The 23,577-nt window shown below is 49.2% G+C and overlaps 1 protein-coding gene across 3 annotated transcripts in view; it reads right to left on the bottom strand.

The window, feature by feature from the left end:
- Window positions 1-13,103: 13,103 nt before the first annotated feature.
- TNFRSF21 (TNF receptor superfamily member 21) overlaps window positions 13,104-23,577 on the bottom strand; it is a 35,696-nt gene continuing 25,222 nt past the window's right edge. For all 3 annotated transcript variants that reach the window (XM_037392003.1, XM_037392004.1, XM_037392006.1), the window contains exons 5-7: window positions 17,993-18,046; window positions 15,419-15,638; window positions 13,104-14,548 (exon numbers count right to left, since the gene is read on the bottom strand). In XM_037392003.1, coding sequence (XP_037247900.1) covers window positions 14,319-14,548; window positions 15,419-15,638; window positions 17,993-18,046 — 504 coding nt within the window. In that variant the 3' untranslated portion in view covers window positions 13,104-14,318. The remainder of the gene's footprint in view (window positions 14,549-15,418; window positions 15,639-17,992; window positions 18,047-23,577) is intronic.

The raw sequence follows: 23,577 nt of genomic DNA, 5'->3' as shown, positions 1-23,577 counted from the left end.
AGGAATCTCTCAAAGACAGAGATCCCTGACCTGCAGGACGCTGCAGGAGCTGTTTCATCTTCCCTGCACCATCAACATCTCTGGGTCCCACCAAGGTTTTCAATGCCATGCAAGAGTTGTCCTTGCCCATGATCAGCTTTTCAAGAGAAGCATTTTGAAGTCCACCAGGTCTTTGCAGGTTTATTCTCATGGGGGCTGCATTTCTGCAAATGTAAGATTTAGCCATTTTTTTTTTTCCCTCTTGCATTTCCTCCTTTAATGCCAGCCTCCAGAGGGCGAAAACCATTCAGAAAGACACTGGCAAGAGCTCCAGCCCTGCTGGAGGTGATCTGCTTTCAAAACCCCAGCGGAAAGACCTGCGATAAGGAATTCCCCCCAGATGGTGAGTTTTCTGGCCCATTTCTGTGATGGCATCTCTGGTCCCCAAGCCTGACCACTGCTGCGGAGGTCAGGGTGATGGGCTGGGTACTGGAAGATGAGCTGACCCAGGGCTTCCTGGAAAGCTTTTGGGATGATGAAATCGGCTCGTGCCTTACGTCAGGTAGGAGGTTTTCAGTGGCTTGCCCTGGGAGCCGGTTCATAAGCCAGAAATCCTGGGTGAGGCAGGAAAGCCCTGATGGTGCTGAAGCAGAAGTTACGCTCCTTGTCAAGAAGGTATACAAGCAGTTTCCTTGCAAAGTGCTAGGAAAGAAGGGGATCTGCCATTTGCCACCTTCAGAGGGGGTAGAAAATCCTACCAGATCAGAACGTCCTGGTGCTCCAACACTAACCCAGAGGCCAGATTGATGGAGCAATGGGTCCCAGGACAGCCAGTATTAAACCAAGGGCTGGATGCTTTTGGGGACAAGACATAACACTGCCATTTGTCAAAGAGACCCAGTTCCTGGGAAATGCTGAATTTCTTCTCTGAAAAACAGGTCTTTTGCATATGTCTCCAAAGGAACTGGAAAAGTAAGACCTGGTGGGGATATCATACTCATAAACAGAGAGGATATTCCTCGCTCCCAGCTGAAAGAAACGATTTTAAGAGGGTACAGAGGAAAGATGGCATGAGACAGGAGATGGGAAATGGGGCTGAGAGAGGTGACTGAAGGGGAAACAGGACTGCTGGGGGCCTCACTGTATGGAACATTTCAGTGCATATCTACATACTACCAGCTATGCTATTGGTATAATTCAATTCTGTAGTATATTGATGGTGAGATGGGAGGCTAACGGCTTGCCCCTGGGCTACAGGAGGATGCTGCTGTAAGCTGGAGGGACCCAGCACCTCTGCATCCATCCTGGCATCATCACTGAAATAATTTTAGTAATTAAATCATTTACTGCTACATTTCTGTCAGATCTTGTTACACAGCACCTGAGTTATTTTTCCAGTTGAGTGATTGCCTGGTGATGTTTGATTCTGCCATGGTGATGTTAAATATTCTATCCCTGATGAGGTCCCTGGCAACTGCCTCAGAGGGGACTTTGGTCAGGGCTGGCACTTTCTTCTGCAGCAGTAATGCTGTCAGGGTATAATCCTGATGTGGATGCAGTCCTGCCTCATCTGGCATCACAGCTTACCAGGGGCAGAAGGGGAGAATTTTGAAGAAAGGATGCAGGGAAGATGAAACAGCTCCTGCAGCGTCCTGCAGGTCAGGGATCTCTGTCTTTGAGAGATTCCTGGAGGATAAGGATGATGAGGCATATGAAATTAGGAGAAGGCAGGCTGCTCAGTGCTTCATCCAATGAAAAATAAAATTAAAATAAATTAAACAAATAAATAGATAAGGGCATCAACTGAAGGTGCCAGGCTCAAAACAGACAAATCAGCCAGTGTTTAGTACAAAGTCAGGCAAGGAAGCTTTGGGTGGCAAAGGCTGGTCCTGCTCTCCCCAGAGGATCTTGGGTGGTCACAGGAGAGACACCCATGGAGGGTCATGCAGAGCCCCCAGCTGCTGCAGGCTCTCCCCAAGCCACAGACGCTCAGAGGCAGGCGGGTTTGCAGGGGAAATGTCATTACTTGTTATTATGCCTCTCCCAGACATCTGCTTCTGGTGAGTGTCAGCCATACGACCGTGGGTGACTGGCACATGCGGGTGACTGGTACAGCAGTCCTGTCCCGTTCTTATAACCCCTTTGACTGATGCAGAGAAGCTGCAGCAGAGACAGCCCCGGGCTGAGCCTCTGCAGGCTCATCTCAGTCGCACTGTTCACTGTTTCTCACCTTGTTTTTGTAGCACAGGCATGGGTGGCTTGTGCCAGCACAGATGCTGCCCTTATGCCAGTCCAGTTGGAGAAACACCTGGAAACAGATCCCCCGTGTCCATCTGTCTGTGTTATACCAAGCTAAGGAGCCTTCCCTCTGCCTCAGCTGCCTCTTGTAACCAATAAATCCTGATTTGTTTTTTGCACAGTCCAGCATTAACAGAACAGCTGGAACAACTGTACTGGAATATGCATGGCTTTTACTGGAGAGGAATAAATTATAATGGTACACAGAGGCTTTTTTCTCTTTTTTTCCTCTCCTCTCCTCTCCTCTCCTCTCCTCTCCTCTCCTCTCCTCTCCTCTCCTCTCCTCTCCTCTCCTCTCCTCTCCTCTCCTCTCCTCTCCTCTCCTCTCCTCTCCTCTCCTCTCCTCTCCTCTCCTCTCCTCTCCTCTCCTCTCCTCTCCTCTCCTCTCCTCTCCTCCCTTCCCCTCCCTTCTCCACTCCTCTCTTCTCCTTTCATGTGTCTCCTTACTGCTCTTGAGGAAAATGAGGTTTCCTCGAGCTTGATGATGGTGGTTCTACAGGGCACTGCAGTGAGGATTATGTTGTATAGGATTTTAATGTGGTAACGTTAGCTTGCCAAATGGTCCAAAACCCAGCAAGCACAGGGAAAGAGCTACTTAGTCTGATCAAAATATGCAATTATTTTTATCTTTAGAAAAATGCCTCCTCTGGAAGGAAACAGCTACACATGTAGAGATGGGTGGTGGTAAGATGCTGGCATTTTAGTGCTGAAAATTACACTTCACGCTTTTCAACAGAGCCTTGGGGAACAATGCAAATGAATGATACAGAGGATGGGCACCGCAAGCCTGAATGTCTTGCTCTCACCACTTCCCTCCCTCCCACTGGCACCACCAGCAGGGAGCATCTGGCCTTCCTGCAAATACCACGTGTGATTTATTGCTCTGATATTAAAGGCTGGACTATGAGCCCAAACATCACCCTCAGAGCAGCAGGGTATAAACCTGTGCCGCTCACCATGGGACTGCCACCGTGGGGGGGCAGCTCTCAGTGGGCATCGTGTTGTCACCTTCAGCCTGGAGGTCTGAGGCCAGCTGAGCAGTGCTCACCTCTCGTAGCCTTGTCTAAGAAATGCTAATTGTGCTGTGCTGCTCGAGCCTTGGCTCTATAATTAGCAGTGCTGCATCAGCAGGTGTTGATGCCGCAGTGTTGATCATGCAGCTCATTTTCCAGGAGCTGCTGAGACTCCAGACACACGAGGGGTTATTTCAGGTGACTTGTCCATCAAGCAGTTTCCCCAGGTCCGTCCATCCCCTCTGAGTGAAGGTTTGCTGTATAATGCAAAAGTGCTGGATTTTTACAGTGACTAACCAATTAGTCTGATTGGGAAATGCACATAGATTTTGAAATACGTTTTTGTGGACTTCATATTGAGACTCCAGTGGGACACACTTGAGAAGGGAGCTGGGACCTGGGCTGGGGACCCAGCCCCAGCCCTGGGGCAGCACCAAGTGTGAGGGCATCATCAGAGGCGATTACACCAAAGGAAGGGTTTGCTGCCCTCAAGGGAAGCATTTCCACCCCTTCAAGCACCCAGACTGGAGGGTGGAGTCCCCCATGGCTCTTGTGCATTGGGGCAAGCATGCCAAAAATCAGTGAAGCTGAATGTTCTTTCAAGATGTACCAAATGCTGTATCACTGCCTATTACACAGATACATGTATATTCATTTAAAATCTGGCATGCCATCCTAGTTTGGTTCCTCCAGAGAGGTCTCCAATGGGCTGGTGCACCTGTGGCTTGAGATGTCAGGCCCAAACCAAGACCTGTGTGGCCATCTGTGGCAGCAAAACGCTGCTGGCTTTACTCATCCATGGGGGTCATGTTCAGGAGTGCATCACCTTGAGGGTAGATGCAGGAAAACAGCCTCCCCCAGCCCTTCCCACCACACATCCTTCCAGACTGAGGTCCTCCAGGGATGTGGCTGTAGGACACAGAGCAGGGAACACCTGAGCAAAACAAAGGGGGTGGGAAAGGACAGTAAAGACGAGGGGGGACTTTCAGTTTGAGGTGCAGAAAAAACAGGTTACTTTTTTTTCTCCCATCAAAACAGCTTTCTCCACACCCACACCCCACGCCCCACCACCCCTCAGCCTGGAATTGCTGAGGTATACTGGGGGCCCACTGAATTTCTTGCATAGCACATGCCCATGCTCGTGAGTTCAAAGATTGCGTCTGCCGGTGACTGCCAGGATTTGGTCCCTGCCAGACCAGCTTTTATTTCCCTGCCAGATCTAGAAGACCTTGTAGATTCATCTCTTTGGCACTTTATCCCACACGCTCATGGCACAACCGAGTAGCTGCAGTTACCAAGCAAGTGTCACCCCCAATTTATGTCACCGTAGGAGGGAGAAGAGCCAGGATTATTACGTGTTTATTATATTAGTGGCCCTATTTCTAGGCTAACAGCAAAACCAAGACATGTTTTGCAGATGATTGTGCGCTTTATCCCAGGCAACAAATCCTGACTCAGCCTGTTACATAAATTATTTATTACAATCACAGAAAGTTAGAGGCAAGGAAGGCTGAATTAGTCCAGACAAGACGGCTGATGGAAGCAAAGTGAAAGCATAAACAAATGCAGAGCTGCGATGAAGGCTCCTGGTTTCAAAAGGGCAAAGCTCACAAACTGAGCATTGCCGCAGCCCTGCTGGAAATGCCACCGGTGTGAGGACCATTCCCGGCGTGGTTTTGGTGCAGGAGAGTTCACACCCTCCCAAAGGTCTCCTGTTCTCTGCTCAGGGTTGGGGGACAGGGACATCACCTTGCCTATGGGGTGAATTTGGACAGGGGCAATAGGATGAGGGTGCAGGAGGTTGAGAGTTAATGTTTTAGCTGGGGTCACACTGTACTAGCTGGCCCTGGTGCTGTTGTGTTTACTCACTATCTCAGGGATATTAGGAATAAACAAGACTGCAAAGAATTGAAGTAACCACGGCTTCCCAGCAGCGATGCCCCCCCTGGGATGCCCACAACTGGAGGGAGAGGGAAGCAGCCAGGAGCTGAGCTTGTCAAAAAAGAGCTGCAAGGAGGAAGACCCCCCGTGCCACGCAGGAACGTGGAGCACAAGCTGAATACAAGTGCAGCCCCAAAACAGGGGCAGGCACTCAACAAATATTTAACTTCTTAAACTGCCATCCATTGCCGCAAGTCAGGCAAAAGCAGGGAGAAAATCGGGAGGGAAGGTCCAAGAACATCCCTGAGGTTAGTGCCGAGGTGGATGTTATTTCACCTTTCATTAGTGACATGTGCTGGTGGCCTGTGGCTGTCTCCATGCGCTGGATGTACTGAAGATGACCTTGAGGTCCAGAGCAGCAGCAGCAGCAGCACCAGCCCCGGCTGAGGTCCCAATTTCCCACACTGCAGGTGGGCTACACTGAAGGGGGCCTGATGGGGAAGGATGGACTCACTCACCCAAGGAAAAGGGGCTCTGGCTGGTGGTTTCTGCTGGGTTTAGCTGTGGCAGGTGGGGAGATGTCTGCCTCCTCCCCACCTCTGCTGCAGGGGTGAAAACATCTGGAGAGTGAGAGCAGATGCTTGAGGATGGGAATCCCTTAAATGACCAGGCATGAGTCAAAACCCTGAGAAAACCTGACTTAATGAGCTCAGAAGAAGAAAGAGAAGAGAGGGAATGGAATGACAGTCTTCAGATACCTCCAAGAGGGAGCCAAGGGGCAGACAGGGAAGGATAAACATCAGGCAGGGAAAATATTTAATTTAGCTAAAGGACCGTATTGACACTCAAGCAAAACAGGATTATCTGTCCACGGATACATTTAATTAGAGGAAACTTCCCAGCTATTAGTGCAGAAGAAAGGGGGGGGGGGGGGGGGGGGGGGGGGAAGGAAAGCTGTTTTCAAGATTAAATGTCATTTTAAAAAGGGAAATTTTATAACACGGTAACAGCAGGGGCGGGGGAAAGGGTTGATGCCCCATCTTCACGCCTCCTTTAGGCGGTCTGACAGCACGTGGGCTGGTTAGTTTACCTTTACTCTCCAGACTGTTGACTTTTTTGGGTAGCCCCCCTGCCTGATTTTGGCCCAGGCCAACTCACAGGTGCCAGCCAGCTCACAGGGCCCGTCGGGGGGGTGCAGGGCAGGTGGGTGATCCTTCCCTGCAGCAGGGTTCAGAGGTGCCCCCCAGCCTGCAGGTTAAACCCTTGTCTCATCACTGCCAGTCCCTGCTCCTCCATCCTCGCACTGCAGGAATAAGGGCTAGATGCTGGGGGTGGTGGGGGAGGTACTTTGGAAAGGAAGACAAGGAGAAAAAAAACCAACACAAAAAGAGGAAAAAACCTCTGCTGTTACTCAGCTGAAACCTTTATTTGCGATGTTGCTTTTCAACAGCTTTAATTCCCTTCCCCCCCTTAAGGGAACTTGATGAAAAGGTTCTCCCCACTCGTGGCCAGCTCTGATTCCCAGGTGTGAATGCCCTGGCCACGTGGAATTGCTTCGCTTGCAAAGACGAGAGCTCTGCTCACCTGTTTGACGCCTTTCTTCCATCGACAGCCATACAGCCACCACCGCCATGCCGTGCCCTCACACGGGGCAGAGGGAAGGAGCATCCCAGCTCTGAGGAGACAAGCCAGGCTGGGGGAAAAGGCAGGAGGGAGTGGTTTTCTCTGGGGAAACGGGGACAGAGGATGGAGGACAGGCCCATTGGCTCTGCTCTGGAGCTGGACCTTCCTCCCAGCTGCACACAGAGATGGAGCAAGAGGAAGGCAGATGGTCTAACCAGGGAGCCAGCATGGCCCTAGATTTATTTCCAGGCTGACAACTAGTTTAATGGGTAAATTAATTAATGGAAAGCACGGTTTGCGAACACTACCTCCAACCCTCCCTGTTTGCTGGGACTCAGCACTTCAAAACCCAAATCTTACCCATATGCTCCTCGAGGGAGGCTGGTGCGGGGTCTGATGGGGCAGTTTTCTGAATTTTACCCTGATTTTTTTTCTGATCAGTTTGCTGATGGTGAGTTTCATCCTCCATCCTTTGTTTCTCCACCTGTAAAATGACAATAATGCTGCCAGCCTCGGTTGTGAGGTACCCAGGGTTCTGCTCACGGGGAGAGCTGTAGGAAAACTGATTATTCTTATAATAAATTAATAGTATCAGTAAAAGAGAAGAAGCAGTTACCATGAAAAGCACTCATCAGCTCTTCGAAGCACCATGGAAGATCAATAATTTAATCAATCTAATGCTTGCCAAGTATTAGCCTGGAAAGATCTGAGTTGCCAGAAACAGAGTCAGGCAGATTAATGTCCTGCCCACAGTCTTGGTTTTCCACTGAGCCTGACAGGTCCTGGCAAAAGCTCCTGTGCCCAGAAACGTGTTTTGAGATTAGCATGCTTGCAGAGTAACTCATTTTCTTCAGATTAAATTAAAGCAAAGTGAATTTCATCCGCAGTGGGAAGTGAGCAGACAGGTGAATCCACACAGCTTGTCCTGGCACCATGGAGCTGAAGCCCACCACGGGGGTGGAGTGGTGCACCCAAGAACAGCAGATCCTTCAGCTGGTTTGGCCATCCAATTCTCAATTCCCTGTGTTGTGAAATTACTGCTTTGGAAAATGCCTTCCTAAACACACCTCAGACACAGCTGCTCATCTCTTCCTTAATCCCCTTACTGCTTAATTGGAGATTGGGTTTTGGGGTTTTTTGTTGTTTTTTTTTTTTTTTTCAGGGCACAAATCTCACGTGACAGTGCTCTACCCAATGTATACAGCCCTGTTGCTGCCCAGAGGACCTAGACAGTGTTGGGGAAAGCCCAAAGCAGTTCTTGGGTCTGGGTTTGACCTTTTACACTATTGGGTGCCCAGCAAAATATGTTCCTGATACTTAGCAGAGTGCTTTGGGTAAAAATCTGTCACACAGTGGAGCCCTTAGAAAGAAACAAGCTCACGGCTGATGTCCAAGCTGGTAGGTAGGTAGGAATCCAGAGGAAGCTGTCTTTGAGGAAGGTGCAAATGCTTCCTGCTGTCTTGTAGTAATATTCAAGGTTCAAACAGTTCTAAATAATTTAAATAAATAAATAGATAGATAGATAGATAGATAGATACATACATACATACATAAAGCTTCATTACTTTGCACTGTAACTGACAGAACCCTAGATGACTGGGATTGAAACGGACCTCATGGGTCTCCAGCCCTGCTCTGGGGTCAGACCAGGTTGCTTGGGGCTTTATCTGGTCACATCTTCTCTGTTTGACCTGCTCCTCTGTCCTCAGGGTGGAAAAATTTCTCCTTATACCCAAGTAGGAACTCTTTTATTTCAACTTAGGGTCTCCATACAGTTTACTAAAGACCCCAAACTCCTGATGGACAACCTCAACCCCCTCCACACCTGCTACTGAAGAAGAAGGAAAGAAACCAAGACAACATGCCTGATTTTTACAACAGAATAGAAGTCTTTCATCTTTGACACAAGGTATTTCGAGGTTAGGGATGAGATGAGCTGAAGAACGACAACATTTCCAATGATAAAAAGGGCATTTTCCCCCTCCTGGTGCTGAGGCTGGAACCATGGACCTGCAAGGGTAGAAGACTGCCAGAGGAAAACAAGAGGACGCCTGGCCTGGACATTCTTGAGTCACCCTCCTTGGGCTGAGGAGGACCTAAATGTACATCTCCCCCATCCTCCCCTCTGGTTTAATCACCTGCTTTTTAAACAAAAATCCGGGCAGGAGGCGTGCCTGGCTGAGCTCCTCCTGCCTGTGCAGGGCAGCTTATTCCCAATGTTAGGGCTGAAAAGGGTCTGTCCTAGGGCTCTCTCCCACCTCCAACCATTTCCCAGCCATTCCCAGGGTAAGGTCCCCAGGCTGGGGGTGGGGGAGAAAAGTCCGACAGAAAAGTGCTGTAATTTGTGTATTCATGTCTAAACCACCAGCCATGAGTTCATGGGGGTGGGGATGGGGTTAACAAGGCTTCAGTCATGCCTGAATCAAGAGATCTGTTTTCCGCTGATGCTAAAGAAGGAAAAGGAATAAAGGAAAGTTAAAAAGAAATTTTAAAAATGAGAAAGAAAAAATAAAACTCACAGGGTCGCAATGTTTTATGAGCTTTCAAACTTTTCCCTCCCTAAAAATATCAGAGGAAAGACTCGCTTCTGATCTTGAATTAGATCACTGTTACATGCAGCCGAAGCAAATCTGAGAAGCAGTGGGAGGAACATCTCCAACATTGCTCAAGTGACTTTGAAGCCAGATGCTTCAAGAGCAATTTAGGCACCTAAAGAACAGAGACCAGCAGCTGGCCTGGCTGTGACAGCACCTAAACCTGCAGGAAGGCTGCTGCAAGAAACCCCACCAAGTCGCTGCCTGAGCTGCTGGGCAGCATCTTCATCAACTGCTGATCCAATGTTTTTTTGACGCTTCTGGTTCAGTTTTGGGTTCCCCGCCACCCCCCCTCTTTCTGGATTATATTGGTTAAGAAAATGTTTGAGAAAGGGAGGGGAAGCCGAAAGGGAAAATTACATCAGTCCAAAGGAAACCGTAAACCTCATACATGCCCACATGGTGAAGAAGCAGCCATGTCCTAAAGGCTGGTTTGATAAAGACCTCAGGGGATGCCACCACTAGGCATGTACTTGATGAACACATAAATGATGGCTCCTCTTCTTTCTCCTCCATCTTCCCCTTTCCTACCAGTTGCCCTGGAAACTTCCCCATCACAGAGGCAAAGTCCAAGAGAAGAAAATCCAGCTGCAAAGCATTCGTGACTTAAAGCTCATGGCCAAGCCATGCCAGAGGAGGATTTCGGCATGAGCTGTTCTTGTGCCGACCTGCTGCCCTCCCACGCACTGCACAGCTCGGCCCTGATGCCTCGGGGATGGGCACAGATCCCCCAAATAACCCCTGCATCCCACGCCGCATCCTTGGGCGGCATCGTCATCCATCTCCCCGCAGGTTACTCACACAAAGGCTGCACAGAGGATTCCTCCTCCTACACAGAGACTGTGTTGCAATTCACCAACAATTAGCTGAGATAAAAGGAGCCGGAGGGCTGAATAACCTCCCAGAAGATCCCGGGTGCTTTTCCAACCAGGGATGCAAGCAGCCACGCTCGGAGGGTTGCAATTAATTCCGCATTAGGATAAACTTCAATTAGGCTGGGGTAGGAGGAAAGTGCACCAGATGCCTTGTTCTTCTGCAGGGAATGCTTGTAATTCATAGGAAAAAAACCAAGAAGAGAATAAAAAAAATAATAATCCCAAACCTCCGTTGCATTGGAGGAAGCAAAAGACCCTGGAACAGCAGAGCCATCCAGTCCTGAGGCCGCCAGGCCATGTTGGAGGCATCTCCAAAGGGTTTTGTCCCAGCAGACACTGTGACCTTGCGGGACATGCAGTTTTCATACCTTGTGTCTAAGCCTGCAGCAAGCACGACTGGAGCAGCTGAAGTTTTGCGACCTGCATGTGAAATGTCAGTCTCCGCTCTGACGCAAGATGCCCACAGCAGGCAGAAGAGGGGAGCACAGCTGCGCTCTCATTTTGCTTTCTGTCCCTTGGTGGGGGACAGCAGGCAAGGAGCAAACGCCACGACTGAATGAGCGAGGCCAGGCAAGGGGCAAAGCAAATCCATGCATTTCGACCCCCACCTCTTGCCTACAATGCACGCTGAAGTACATTTTCAATGCCTATTAATGATACCTAATATTTACCTAATAAGACAATGCATTTTGCATTTTATGTGTATTATATATATTTCTAAAGGTCTTCATAGTCACAGCTTTACCTTGCTAAACCCATTTAGCCAAAAACTTCACCCATCCGAATCGTGCACCACAACCTGTGTTGCGGCGTGCAAGGTTTGTGCATTGCCCGCGATGCCTCGAAGAAGCCACGTACAAGGACAAGGACGCCTGTCCCTGTGACATTATGCCTTCAGGTCACGAACCCATCCATACTACCTGCCTGGTTGATTTTCTTAAGGCATGAGAGAGCTGGCTTAGAGGAAGGGTGGGGGCATGGGGCTTGTGGCTCCTCACACCTCCCACACTGCCAGGAAACACACTGCCTGTGCGTGTGGCTCAGCTGCTCTCAGATATTTCCCCTGCACACCCCCAGATACATATTTATATATAAATATATATACGTATAAACACATATATATAATACACATAAAACTAAAATAATTTTAAAATATATAAATATAATAATATAGAAAATATTTATGTAGAACATATTTATACATTTGTATGTATAAATTATATATAATAAATAAATATATGGCACACACATACATACAGCAGCAAAGGACTGCTTAGAGGGTGCAGCTTGGAAATAGGAAATGATGGAGCCAGGGACAAAACCAACATCCAGGTGCAATCAAAAGAAGGAACGATGCTGGAAGTGCGTACAGCACAGAGAGAGCCAAGGATTGCCCAAACGCTGGCCTGTCCCATGACCTGCTACCAAGATGAGTTAAACGCATCCCAGCAGCCTGGGCACCCACCAGCACCCACTTTTACAGCTTCCTCATGACCCCTCAGCATCTCCCAGCCAAGGCGCCTCCACAACATGCCTGCTTTGTGGCATTTCTTCAGTGGGCTGCAAGATCCTCTTCCCTGGACTGTTTTTCTGCTTCACCTTCAAAGCCCATCAGAAAACACAAGCGGCTGCTCAGATAGGAAGCGGAGATGCGGGATGGGACTGGTGGTGCCCTGGGTGAGTGGCACAGCGGCTCTCATGCTTACAGCCCATGAGTTTACCTGGGAGAACCTGGACCTTCAGAAAAGGGCAAATTCCCAATTTCCCGGCTGGGCGGACTCCGAGAGCCTGCTAAGGATAATTTAAAGCCGGTGGTTTGTGCTTGCCTTAAGCTATTGATCGAGCCCACAATCGCACACCCTCTCTCCCCTTGTCAATTCTTGCCTGGGCAGACTGACAGCAACCACAACTGCTCCTAACACAGAGATAAAAAAAGACCCCACTTGCCAACAGGGTGGTACTGGGCTCCACCTCAAAATCCTGCTTTTAGCAACCCCTTGTACACCAGGCACACGAGCCACGCTCGCTGTTTCTTCATGACGCTTTGAAGACATGTTGTAGCCACCGAGAGCACAATGCTTTATAGCCAGAGAGTGAAAAAGCCACCCCAGGGCTCCCGATAGAGGCTCTTGCTATTTCACACCCTATTTCATCTCTGCGTTGCAGTTTTAGTCCTGTACCTATCATAGTTCTGTTACAGCAACTTTCAATGCCAGCAATAAGGAAAACGCAGCAGCCTAGTTAACAGAAAACACTCTGGAGCCAAGCATACAAAGTCACAGTACTATACACCAGAAGCATTTGCCCCATTAAGGTTTCCATTCGTAGACAGACTAACAAGGGACGAGTTATTTGGAAGCAGAGATTTTTAAGGACATCGGTAACGTAACAGGGCAACAGAAGCACAGTGACTCCAAGACCTTCACTCAGGAGTGACTCAGCACAGCAGCTGCATTCTGAAAATTAATACTTCAGCCCCCCCCAAATGCCTGTAAAGCTTTTGAGAGCTTGCAAAAACCAACCCTGGAAGCCCCATCAGCCATTCGATCCGCTCACTGCTACAGGGATTGACATGTCCCCCACCCCGGCTCAGTGCAGAGACCTGCCCCACAGGAAAGCATCCCCATGCAGCTGCAGAGAGCTCCAGCAGTGACCGTGGGGACTCAAGGCAGTGTTGTCAACTGAAAGCAATCACATTTTGGCCTTAAAGCAAAGCTGAAGGAGACAACACCTCTCACCACCCCCAAAATCTCCCTCTTCACCCCTTCCACAGGCACCCTGAGCAGCCCCTACTCCAACGCAGTTGTCCCAGGTGTTAAGGAGGTTAACACAGAATCATGTCAAGTAACAAACACCTAGTATTTATTAATAAATTAGTACACTGGAAGGCAATTTTTCAATTCATTCCCCTCTTCCCCCACTCCCACCCCTTCCCATGGGGCAGCACATGCCACCCTCATATTGTTATTTCCTCAAATTGAACGTAGTACAGACTGTTTGTTACGGGAGCATAATAGTTGCAAATATAATCAGACAGACTTCTTACGATGCAGCTTTTTTAACCCCACCCCCCAACCTCTTTTCTTTTATTAAAAAGTGAAGTGTGATTTGAAGAGACTATTAAGACCGGATAAGGTCTTTGGAGAACCTATCGGCCACGTCTGTATAAAAAACAAGAGACACAAGTGTAAAAGCATAGCTTGTTTTTTTTAAGTCTTACACCACGAGGAGAGCAGGATCACCGGCGGCCACCTTTGGCTCCCCATGATCAGCACCAGCTTCCTTCGGGGCCCTGCCGCTCCCACAAGCGGCAAGGCAAGACAACTCCTTACATTCGACTGAAGGCAAAGGACCTTTTCATTGCCTCAAAGGTTGCTGGGACTGACCCTTTTCTTTGCGGTTAAAGCGCTTCTGCTTTAGCTTATAGGAGCGCGATGCATTGTCCAGGTGAAAACCATACAATAAATAACTGTGCTAGTAAAATCTCAGCAATGATATGAGCTATACAATAGTACATTAAAAAAAAGAAAAGTCAGCTCGGGTGGGAAGCTTAGCTGCATTAGAAGACGGTAACCAGCAATGATTGGGCTTTTTTTTTTTTTTTTTGCACGCGTGTTTTTGCCATTTACCACTCCAAGGCGAAGGGAGGTGGTGGGAGACAGTCACTCCGAGCAACAGCTTTGACAGAAGAAGTGAGTTACAGAGCAATCCCCAATTTGATGTGTTAAATTACATCAGACTTGTGGTCTTCTAGTTAATTAACTGCATTACTTATTTATGCTTTTTTAAAGTGCATCGACTGATCTGATTGGAATGAGAACAAGGAGCAGAGAGGCTTGGGATGGGGGCAGAGGGTGCAAAGACTTGGACTGAGCGATAGAGTTACGGCAGAGGGGTGCAACGCTGGCAAACTGCCCCCCCTCCAAAAACCAAGGACACCTCAACGAAAATACTGGCCATATATTCTACAACAAAACCTGCCTGCGTATTGTCGGTCTTAACGAGTGCCAAGCTAGCTCTAGCAGATATTCGGAGAGTGCATGGTGACCCAGTGCCTACAGTAAGTCGGGAAGGTGGCTATAGACAGAGTCCAGGAGGGTCTGGCTGGCTTCCTGGCTCTTGACTCCGGCAATCTCAAATAGCCTGTCCAGCTTGTCTTCAGCCTGTGGGATCTCCTCTATCACGTGGAGCTCCTCGGGGTTGAGGATGTGCAGCATGTCATCAAAGATAGGCTGCAGGTCGCAAGGGTCCAAGCGCACCTGGCGCAGGACAGTGTCCTTCTTTTCTGTAGGAGGAAAGGAGAGGGTGGTCAAGAAACCTCCACTAACCAGAGCTCGTTCTCCCTGGAGACCTCACTTGGGGTCCATTCCCTCGTGCTGCCTCTGGAGAGGGACCCACCACCAGCAGAACCAAGGGAAAAGGTGGAGGGTGATGGGGAGGGGAGAAGATGGAGAAGCCAGTGTGGCTGAGGCACCTAATCCAGGATCCCACTCGAGCAGATACAGCATTTATAAATGCTGAATGGCCAATACAGGAAAGCGAAGGCAGGAGAGGAGCCAAAAAAGCTGCATTCTGCTCTTTTGAGTTGTTTTCATTGGGTCAGCTTCATTTCTGCACCCAAGTATAAATTCAGTAGATTGACTAAGCTCAGTGTTTCACCTTCATCACAAGTTTAAGAAGATTAAATGCAGTAAATTAAACCCTATTAAAAAAGCAGGGGGGTTGACTAATGGTAGTTTATATCTCCAGTCACACACTGCAGCAAGTGGATCAAGGGTGGAAAAAAATAAAATTCAATCTTGAAATGACATTTTCCTGGTTTTACCTCATGCAATAACGCACAGGCCAACACAACAGCCAAAAGTCAGGAGAAATCCCCACCAGACATCCAGAGATGCTACAACTTCTCTGGCAGCACTTCCAAGAGTTAGAAGCCTTTAAAGGTGTTTTCCCCTCCCAAATCTGTATCATCTTTGCTACAAGGATAACCTGGTGTGGAATGAGGATGCAATAAACGTAGCCTGGCAAGCCAATTTTCCCAGTTATTTACTTTAGTGATACCATGTTGGGCAGCTCTTCCACGTATGCTAACTGCAGGGGACACACTGTGGCATCCCTTTGGTCCTCCCGCTCCCCTCCAGGCTGATTTTGGTACCTTTGGTAATAAAAGAGCCTGTCCGGCTGAGCGCAGAGGAGCCGCTGGAGGTCGAGTCGCACCGCAGGAGGGGCTCTGCTTCATCGACGAAGAAGCATTTCTTCTCTGAAGGAGAGGGCTCCACAGTGAGGACAGCCGCCTCGGGGGGCTTGGGGCTGGGGCTGGGCGCGGGGCTGAGTGGGCTGGGGCTCACTGGCAGCGCCAGTCTGTCAGCTTCCAGCTTTGAGGGGAAGAAAGAGAAGGAAAATTAACTGGGGGCGCCAAGGGGGGATGCTATGCAATGGGCTCGCATGTAAAGCCATCTGCATCCCAGCTTTCAACACACCCCAACCCATCCTTGGCAAGTGGTCCCTGCATTCAGGTGGCCTCCTCCTCCTCCTCCTCCTCCTCCTCCTCGCAGGGAGGCACTGGAGATCACCTGGGGTGGACATTTGGCATGTCAGTGCTCAGCAGACAGGAGGGGTAGGTAACTCAACTTGCACTCTGGGTAGGAGCACCCACAGCACCAGGGTGGTGCATGCAACCACAGCAGAGCATTTTAACTTGGTTTTCCTTCTCACGCTCAGTTTATTAAAGCCCAAAGGACACCACTTGGGGGCAACCAGTGATGATGCCCAAGCAGGTAAGCTCTGCCAAAAAAACTGCTCCACAGCTATGAGTTACAGCTTGGCTCCACACCTCCAAGCAGTGGTGAGGCTACAGGGCAAAAGCTGTGAGAGCCCTCGGGGATCTTCACTGCAGCACACTCCTGTGACCAGCTACACCAGTAACATTTTGAGTTAATGATTTGTTTGCCTCGTCTCACCTTGCTCCCCATTAAAGTGTTGATGAAGAAATCCATCCCACCAGACTCCAACTTCAGGGCCAGGAAGGACAAGCAGGGGCTGGCATTGACCTCAGTGTCACCCAACTGCCTTTGCCTTTTGCTACCCTGATGCAAGCCAAGGGCAAGTGTTTGGCTCCACAGTCCCAAAGACACAGGCAAAGACTAAGCACTACTGGGACATGTCGCGCTGGGAAGCAGCACCATTTGGGTGCTGGTGTGAACCCGCTGCCTAATTTGACTGTGCACTGCATCTTCCTTCTTACATCTCGTTCCTGCACGACAGCAGCCAACATTATCCACCCTCCTCCATCTCTCAGCATTTCCTTGGGGTGCAAATCTCAAGCAGAGTATTTCTGGTTCACATTCCCTGCAGGGACAAGAGGCTTGGGGCAGCATCCCCACATCCCTGGGTTGGCAGCTTGGGCACCTCTGCAGGTCACCAGGTCCCTTAAATATTTAATGGTCCTTAAAGCAACCTGCTTTAACTTCTTTCCAAGCCCCACATCCCTGCACAACCTGCCAGAGAGCAAAACAGCAAGCCCTGTCCAGAGGCAACCCACCCTCCTGACATTATTTCACAACCCTGTTTTCTCCTTCTGCAGAGGGAAGACCAGGCTATTCCTCCTAACGTGCTTTTGCCTACTATCCAGGGATTAAAATGCAAAATTTGGATTAAAGGCTGTGGGAAAGGGAGCTGCTGAGCCACCTCCGTGCCGGCATGGATGTGCCTGAGCATTCCTCATCCGTGTCGAGGAATTTGCCACCCACAAATCACATGTCTGCTGAGACGCCCATTAGTTCACATTAAATTAACATTGAAGCCAGCTCCTGGTAGAATAAAAGGGTATTTTTTTCTCCCCCTATTGAAAATAAACAGGGGAGGATTTGTTCTAGCTCAGCACATTACGCAATAGGCATGTTAAAAATAAAAGTCAGCTTTAATTTTTAATTAAAAGAATCTGCCTTCTCCTCTGAAACTCCCTGTCCAGTACGGCTCATCGATGAGGATCAGCCTATTGCCATTAACAGGAAAAAGCAAGGGAAGGACCAGAACAGCAGCTGGCCAATTTCCAAATTGCAACACTCTCCAGCTTCCCCCTTTACAAATAACAAACAGGCTTTAGGGGTTAGTTTTTCCTTGTGCAACTCATCTACTTAATACCCAGCCGCAAACCCACCTCCTGATTTCCAAAAAGTGGCCTGACGGCCAAGGAGCAATTACAGGGAAGTCAAGGGAGCAGCCAGCTGCCCTGGCTCTGCCTTCCCAGCAGAAGGGAAAAACCCTTCCCAGAAGCGAGTCATGTGGAGTTTAATTAAACAGCTGCTAAAGCACACTAGGAAAAATAAAAAAAATCACCCCTGGTTATTTGACTGTAGGCGTCCCGGGAGCCCAAAGCTTTCCAAATAGCTGAATGGTTGCGAGCTTGAGGCAAAGCAAACAGGATGCTCAGATGTGTGTTAATATTTAAACTGCGGGAAGAAAGCAAGTGGGAATGAAGGTTTTGAAAGGCCAGGGAAAGCAAAAGGTTGTTGTGAGGTGAAGCCTGTGGAATAGGTGTAAAAATACACTATTCATAGCCCATGACTCATTTGCTTGAAACCACCTTGCCCATTCCTATTTTTAAGAACAGTGGTGTGCGAGTGAAACCAAACTCTGGCTGGAAAAGAAGAAAACCAAAAAAACCCCCACCAACAACAAAAAGCTCTCTGCAGCCCTTTTGCCTTTCCAGAGCCAACAAATTTCTCACCTTCCCATCATCGTTGCAGGGGTCCTGTGCTTGCCACTGAGGCTGCATTTGCACCTGCACAGACAGACACATAAGAGACTGTTAAGACACATGGTCCAGCATGAAACCCAAAGGCGCCACAGTGGCTTTGATGCATCAGCAGCCTGCAACTGGTCAGCTGTACCAGGCTGCTCTGCCAACTTTTTGGGTTTTTTTACGGGGTTTTTTTTTTGGTTTTTTTTTGAGCACTGCAGCAAAAGGTTTGCAACGCCAAAAAAAAAAAAAATCCTAACAGTTCCTGTGTACTCGCAGACCTTTAGGACACAGCTCAAGCACTGACATGTTCTTGGATCCCGATGCATCTGGGAGGACACGCTAAGCAGCTCAGGGTGTATGAAGGTCCTTCCCAAAAGGATGGGGACAGAACACGACATAGGCTTGGCTTTGTTTTCTTTTCACAGCTGCTCCCAACAGCTCTGTTTGAACTGGTTGGTCCTATTTTCTGCCTTCGTTTTTCTGTACTGCAATAAAAGCTCAACTTGGACAAACAGACACAGCAGCTGCTGTGCTAACGTTAGGAAGGAACAGTCATAAGCATTTAAAAAAACCCACCCTCCCTTGGGCGATGCTTCCCTGTAATTCCTCCTGCAGTAACCAGGCGGTAGCAGAAGCCAGTGGCAGCTTTGCTGCTGCAGAGGGTGGCTGTGCACCCTCCTGGGAAGTGTGGGGGGATAAATTTAGCACCAAGGCGTCCGTTTCCTGGATTCCCTGCCAAAAGATGACACCCGGCTGACACCAACCCAACTCCCAGGTCTGTTATGCCTCTGTAGGGGATGTGGGAGGAGAAAACCCGGCACATGAAGCAGGGTGGGCTGGGTGGCAGCCCCACGAGGGCAATGCTGCAAATGCAGGGTGGCACCGGCGGAGGATGCTCTCACTGTGGTCCCCACAGGCATAGGGAGGATCTGCTTAGGATGAGTGGCTTCACGGGGCACATGGGGGGTGTGTGTGTGTGTGTGTGTCCACCTTCGGGGCAGACCCAGCCTTGGAGGTGAAACACTGTTGACCAGGCCATGAGATCTTATTGAGGTGGCAGAGATGCAGCAATGGTGTGCAGACGCTGCAGAGCAAGAGGCAAGCCCTTTGCCAGAATGGGAAGGGCACAAAGGTGCTCAGCACCCTGGATGTGAAAGCCCAAATGTCCTCCCTGTGTCCTTCACCTCACTGCCCAGGTTTCAGAAGAGCGCCCAACACCACCTCTGCGGTGGAGCCGGCATCCCTCAACACAAGGCAGCCCTGCAGAAGAGCTGCTCAAGTCAAGCCTCACACAACCCAGGACAGGCAATGCCGGGTCTGGGGAGGGTTTAGACACCAAGACACAACCACCCACAGAGGAAGCAGCTCTTCTCCACTGCCTCTAACCATTCATGGGCCAAAGTGCTTCTCCAAGCAGGAGATGGTGTTTCCATGGAGAGCTTCTCGTGGCTTCTCCTTTCTATGGATTTGCCCACCCACTTTTTCAACTCAAACAATGACGAAGAGTTGATGAAGTCGTGATGAAGTCTCCAAACCCAATTTCAGGCTGAGCAAGCTGGTACCAAGTTCAGCTTGTTACGACCGCACCATCTTCTAGTTTCACCCTGCGCTCCCCAAGCCCATCATACTGCACGCACACAGACCCAACCTGGCTACCACAGCACGGAAACGCCAAATATAACTGCACCTACTATAAAGTTCATATTCTTGTGTTTATATTATTTATATTTGTATTACTTCATAAATTACTACATTTTTGTTTACTGCACATTCTCCAGCCTGGTTCAAACCCGACCTCTGTTTGCCAGAAGTCAACTCATGGTTTAGAGCAAACCTGGAGGAAATGCCCACTCCAGCAAAACCCCACCAGCCCTGCCCCTTCCCCAGGGCTCTGGCCATGTTATCGTACAGCTTTGTGCCTCAAATAAAACCCAATGCAAGTCCAGAAGGAAAAAACTGTATGCAATTTTGTTTTTTCCTGGCTGCCTGGCCATTTCCCAGCCTTTGGACTAGAGCGCCCCAGCTGGGAAATCCGTCCGGCAGCTTCATCTTTGCTCTGCCGTGTGAGGTTAACGCAGCACAACATTAATTGCTAATTACTGGGTCAAGCCCAGTTTTGCTTTGCCAACAGAGGAAACGAAGAGGATGGACAGCAACTGTCAGGGGCTGGATTTGGGGAACACTGCTCCAGGCTCTTGACCTCCCCCTGCAGGGTTTTGACCTGCAAAAGAGGAAGGAGCCAAAATGCGCTGCCACAGCTGCATGCGGGGACACGGGGATGCTTTCACATCCTCTTCTCCTCTAGCACTCCCCAAAAACCCTACCGCTTAACCTCACAGCAGACCCAGCCCTGACATATCTGCTGATTCACGGGATTATCTGCAGCATGCAATTGGCTGTGGACCTAAATCTCATTGGGCTTGGGGCTGCAGTCTCACCCTCTCCATTTTCAGCATCTCCCTTATTAATTTTTTTTTTTAAGGTTTGCTGAGGCTGCACTGCTGAACGCCCTGAGCAAGGCTGTTTGCTTCCCCTCCATCCGTTCGCTGAAATATTTCAGCCAAGGCCAGCAGAGCCATAAATAAAGAGATAAGAGCTTAAAGCATTGCTCACAGTAGGACACTTACAGTAGCCAACTAAACCAGCTGTGCCAGCAATGCCTCAGGCCAGCCCGGGTGAACACAGACACCCCTTGGTATTTGAAAAATGCTGTTATGCACCCCCAAAAAAAATCCCATTCCCCAGCACCTGCGCTGCACTTAACTTCTCTGATTTTAACCCCAAAACGGAGAATTGCAATTTGCTGGGATAGCAGTGAAAAACCGCTCCCTTTCTCCCCCTCTGTCCCCTGTTCTTGCTCTTGTTGGCACCACTAATTTGGGGTGTGCCTGCACTCACTAAACAGTGCCCAGGCTCGCGTGCTGCTGCCTGGCAAGCCTGCCTGCAAGGGGAGAGATTTTGCAAACCTCAGAAGCTTTTGTGGCAGGAGCCAACCTTTAGCAGGAGCCCTGTGAGTTAAATGCACCCCGAAAAACCTTCCCACAGCTGCTGCGCTTGCCATATTTTCTGGATCAGCTGCAAAAAAACCCTAGCAAAGCGATTCAGAGGGCTAATCTCGTTTTAACCTAAATTCATTCAGCGCAATGCAAAACCAGCATAATCTCCCACAGCTAAAAAAGCCGGCGAGTCTTCAGCAGAGGTCTTCTCTATCTTAAGGAAAATGTTCTTGTCACATACCGTAATGCTCCAGAAACTCCCTTTAATTCCCCTGTTCCCACTGGGGGTTGTAAATATTTGGATTTTGGAGCCCAAAAGGCTGCTGAGGGAATGGGGCACAACAGGATAGAGCAGCTTTGCCTCCACAGGTTTCACAGGCTGAAACCAGATGCCCAGATAAAGGATTTGGGACAAGGATGTGATAGTGGGTAAGATGAGATGGTGAAGGGAGGCTGACTGCATTTAGGGTACCAATTTGCTGTCCTAGAGCTGTATCACTGTGTAACACAACTTTTAGTTATGAGTTGGGGGTGTCAGTGCTTTCTTATGACACAGAACTGTGTGGGGAGAGATGGAAAAACCTGCTTTTGCACCCAGGGATGCCGGACAGGGCCAAAGGCGTCACGGACAGCACAGCTACTTGCGCACCCGCCTGGGCTCATCTAGGATACATGTTTTAGAGGCTCCCTGCTGGCTTGGATTGCCCCAAGGGCATCATGCCATTAGCTGTAGGGAGGATGCATGCATTTGCATTGCTTATGAGAGTCCTCACTCCCTCTACAGCACAAAAAGCTCTTTCTATTATTTTTAGTTGGATTTTTTTGTAAGACCTCTTCTGCAGGGCCAGTTGCTGGAGAGGCGCAGCGCGGCACCCACGCCTGCCACCAAAAGGGCAACCTGCTCCTCCGCTTCTCTCCAGTTTGGTACAGCGGGAAACTGCCTTGATTTGTCTGCATTTGGAGAGAGTCAAACTCCAATTAGCTCCGATTATAGGCTTTCCAACCGGCAGATTAAAAAAAAACCACCAAAATCAACCTCAATTCCTGCTCCTGGCGTTGAGCAATCAGCTCCCCTGGCCGCTTGCGGGCTGGAGTACTGTGATGTAGCTCAGCGACAGCGTGAGGCTCCAGGAATTTAAGTCTCCCTTGCACAAGCCACTTCCCACAGCTTCCTGCATCCCTCCCAGAGCTATTCCACCACCACCCACATCCACAGTGTGGGAGCCAACTCAGGGAGAGGAGGCAGACAGGTTACAGCAGGTAATACCTTGCAGAAACACAGTGTGCTGCCATGCTGAATCTGCACCCTGGGACACTTTCAAGCTTTGACATCCCACATGCAGCTTCAGTGCAGCAACCGGTCCAGGACCTTCAGGGCAGGGGAATGGCCAACACCTAAGGCTGATCACGAGGGATGCTCATCAAAAAAAGTCCAATCAGATGCATGGGGGAAAAGGATGTGCCAGCTCAGGTGAATTTGTTAAACATCAACTCCATTGCTGAAACAAGCCCCATTCCTCATGTGGGCCCACCTGAGCCACCTACTCAAAAGATCAGCGACCCAATTTTACAAATTTCTAGGAAAGCAAATGAAGGTGGTAGGGGACCACCAGGCTCCAGGTGCTGCTGGATGCTGGGGAACACAACACACTTTTGGAAAGCAAAGAGAAACATCTTACAGGACACCTAGTCAGAAAGTCCAGAAGACTTGCATACAATTATCCATGAGATTTGTGTTTGCTCATTCTCCAGAACACCTGCTTGCTACCTTTTCAGAGTCATGGGCACATGAAAGCCAACAGCTTGTGGTTACTCCATTGTCAAGAGTCCACCACTCCAACAGGTCATAAACCCTGTTCCTGGAGCTACCACCCACATTTTTGTGCTGTTTGAGAAACACTACCTGATCATCTTGGCCAAAGCAGCGCAATGGTCAGGGGCATTAACTACTGCAGAGCCCAAATCCGTTAATTAGGTGTTGCGTGCTGATGAAGAAGCCCAACATTCTATCTGATGTCCTGGCCCAGCACTTTGTTGTAGTATTCAGTCAAAGCAGTAACTAGGAGGACAGAGGTTACTACCTGCTCCAGGAGAGCAAGAGGATGTCATATCTTTCTGGGACACTGCACATACTGGAAACTTTAATTCACATGTGCAAAATGACAATTTCGTCTGTCTCTCCTTTTCCTAACCATAGCTTTGTCCCAGGCTTTTCATTTTTTCCATCTTTGATATTAAAAAAAAAATAAAAATCTTGGAGCACAGTAGGAAACGAGAAAGCTACATGCTGCTTAATTACCAGGAGCTGGAAAGAAGAAAAAACCCAACTGAATACAAGCAGGAGTAATCTGGGCAGCTGGCAAAGTGAACCTATCCAAAATCTGGTCAGGACGCATGGGGTGATGCTTGGCATGCACCTGACTCAGTGTCTCTCAAAGAAACACGAGCTCAAGACTCTTTGCTGACACAAGGAAAGCTGTGATTTCACACTAGGGTTACAAGGGACCAAGATGTCCAGTTCGCTGAAAAAAGTTACGTGGGATATGGGATGTGGTAAAGGGACCATGGTCCTCC

This window comes from Falco rusticolus, chromosome 6, assembly GCF_015220075.1.
Source record: "Falco rusticolus isolate bFalRus1 chromosome 6, bFalRus1.pri, whole genome shotgun sequence".
Classification (NCBI taxonomy): domain Eukaryota; kingdom Metazoa; phylum Chordata; class Aves; order Falconiformes; family Falconidae; genus Falco; species Falco rusticolus.
This window is presented reverse-complemented; position numbering and strand designations above follow the sequence as displayed.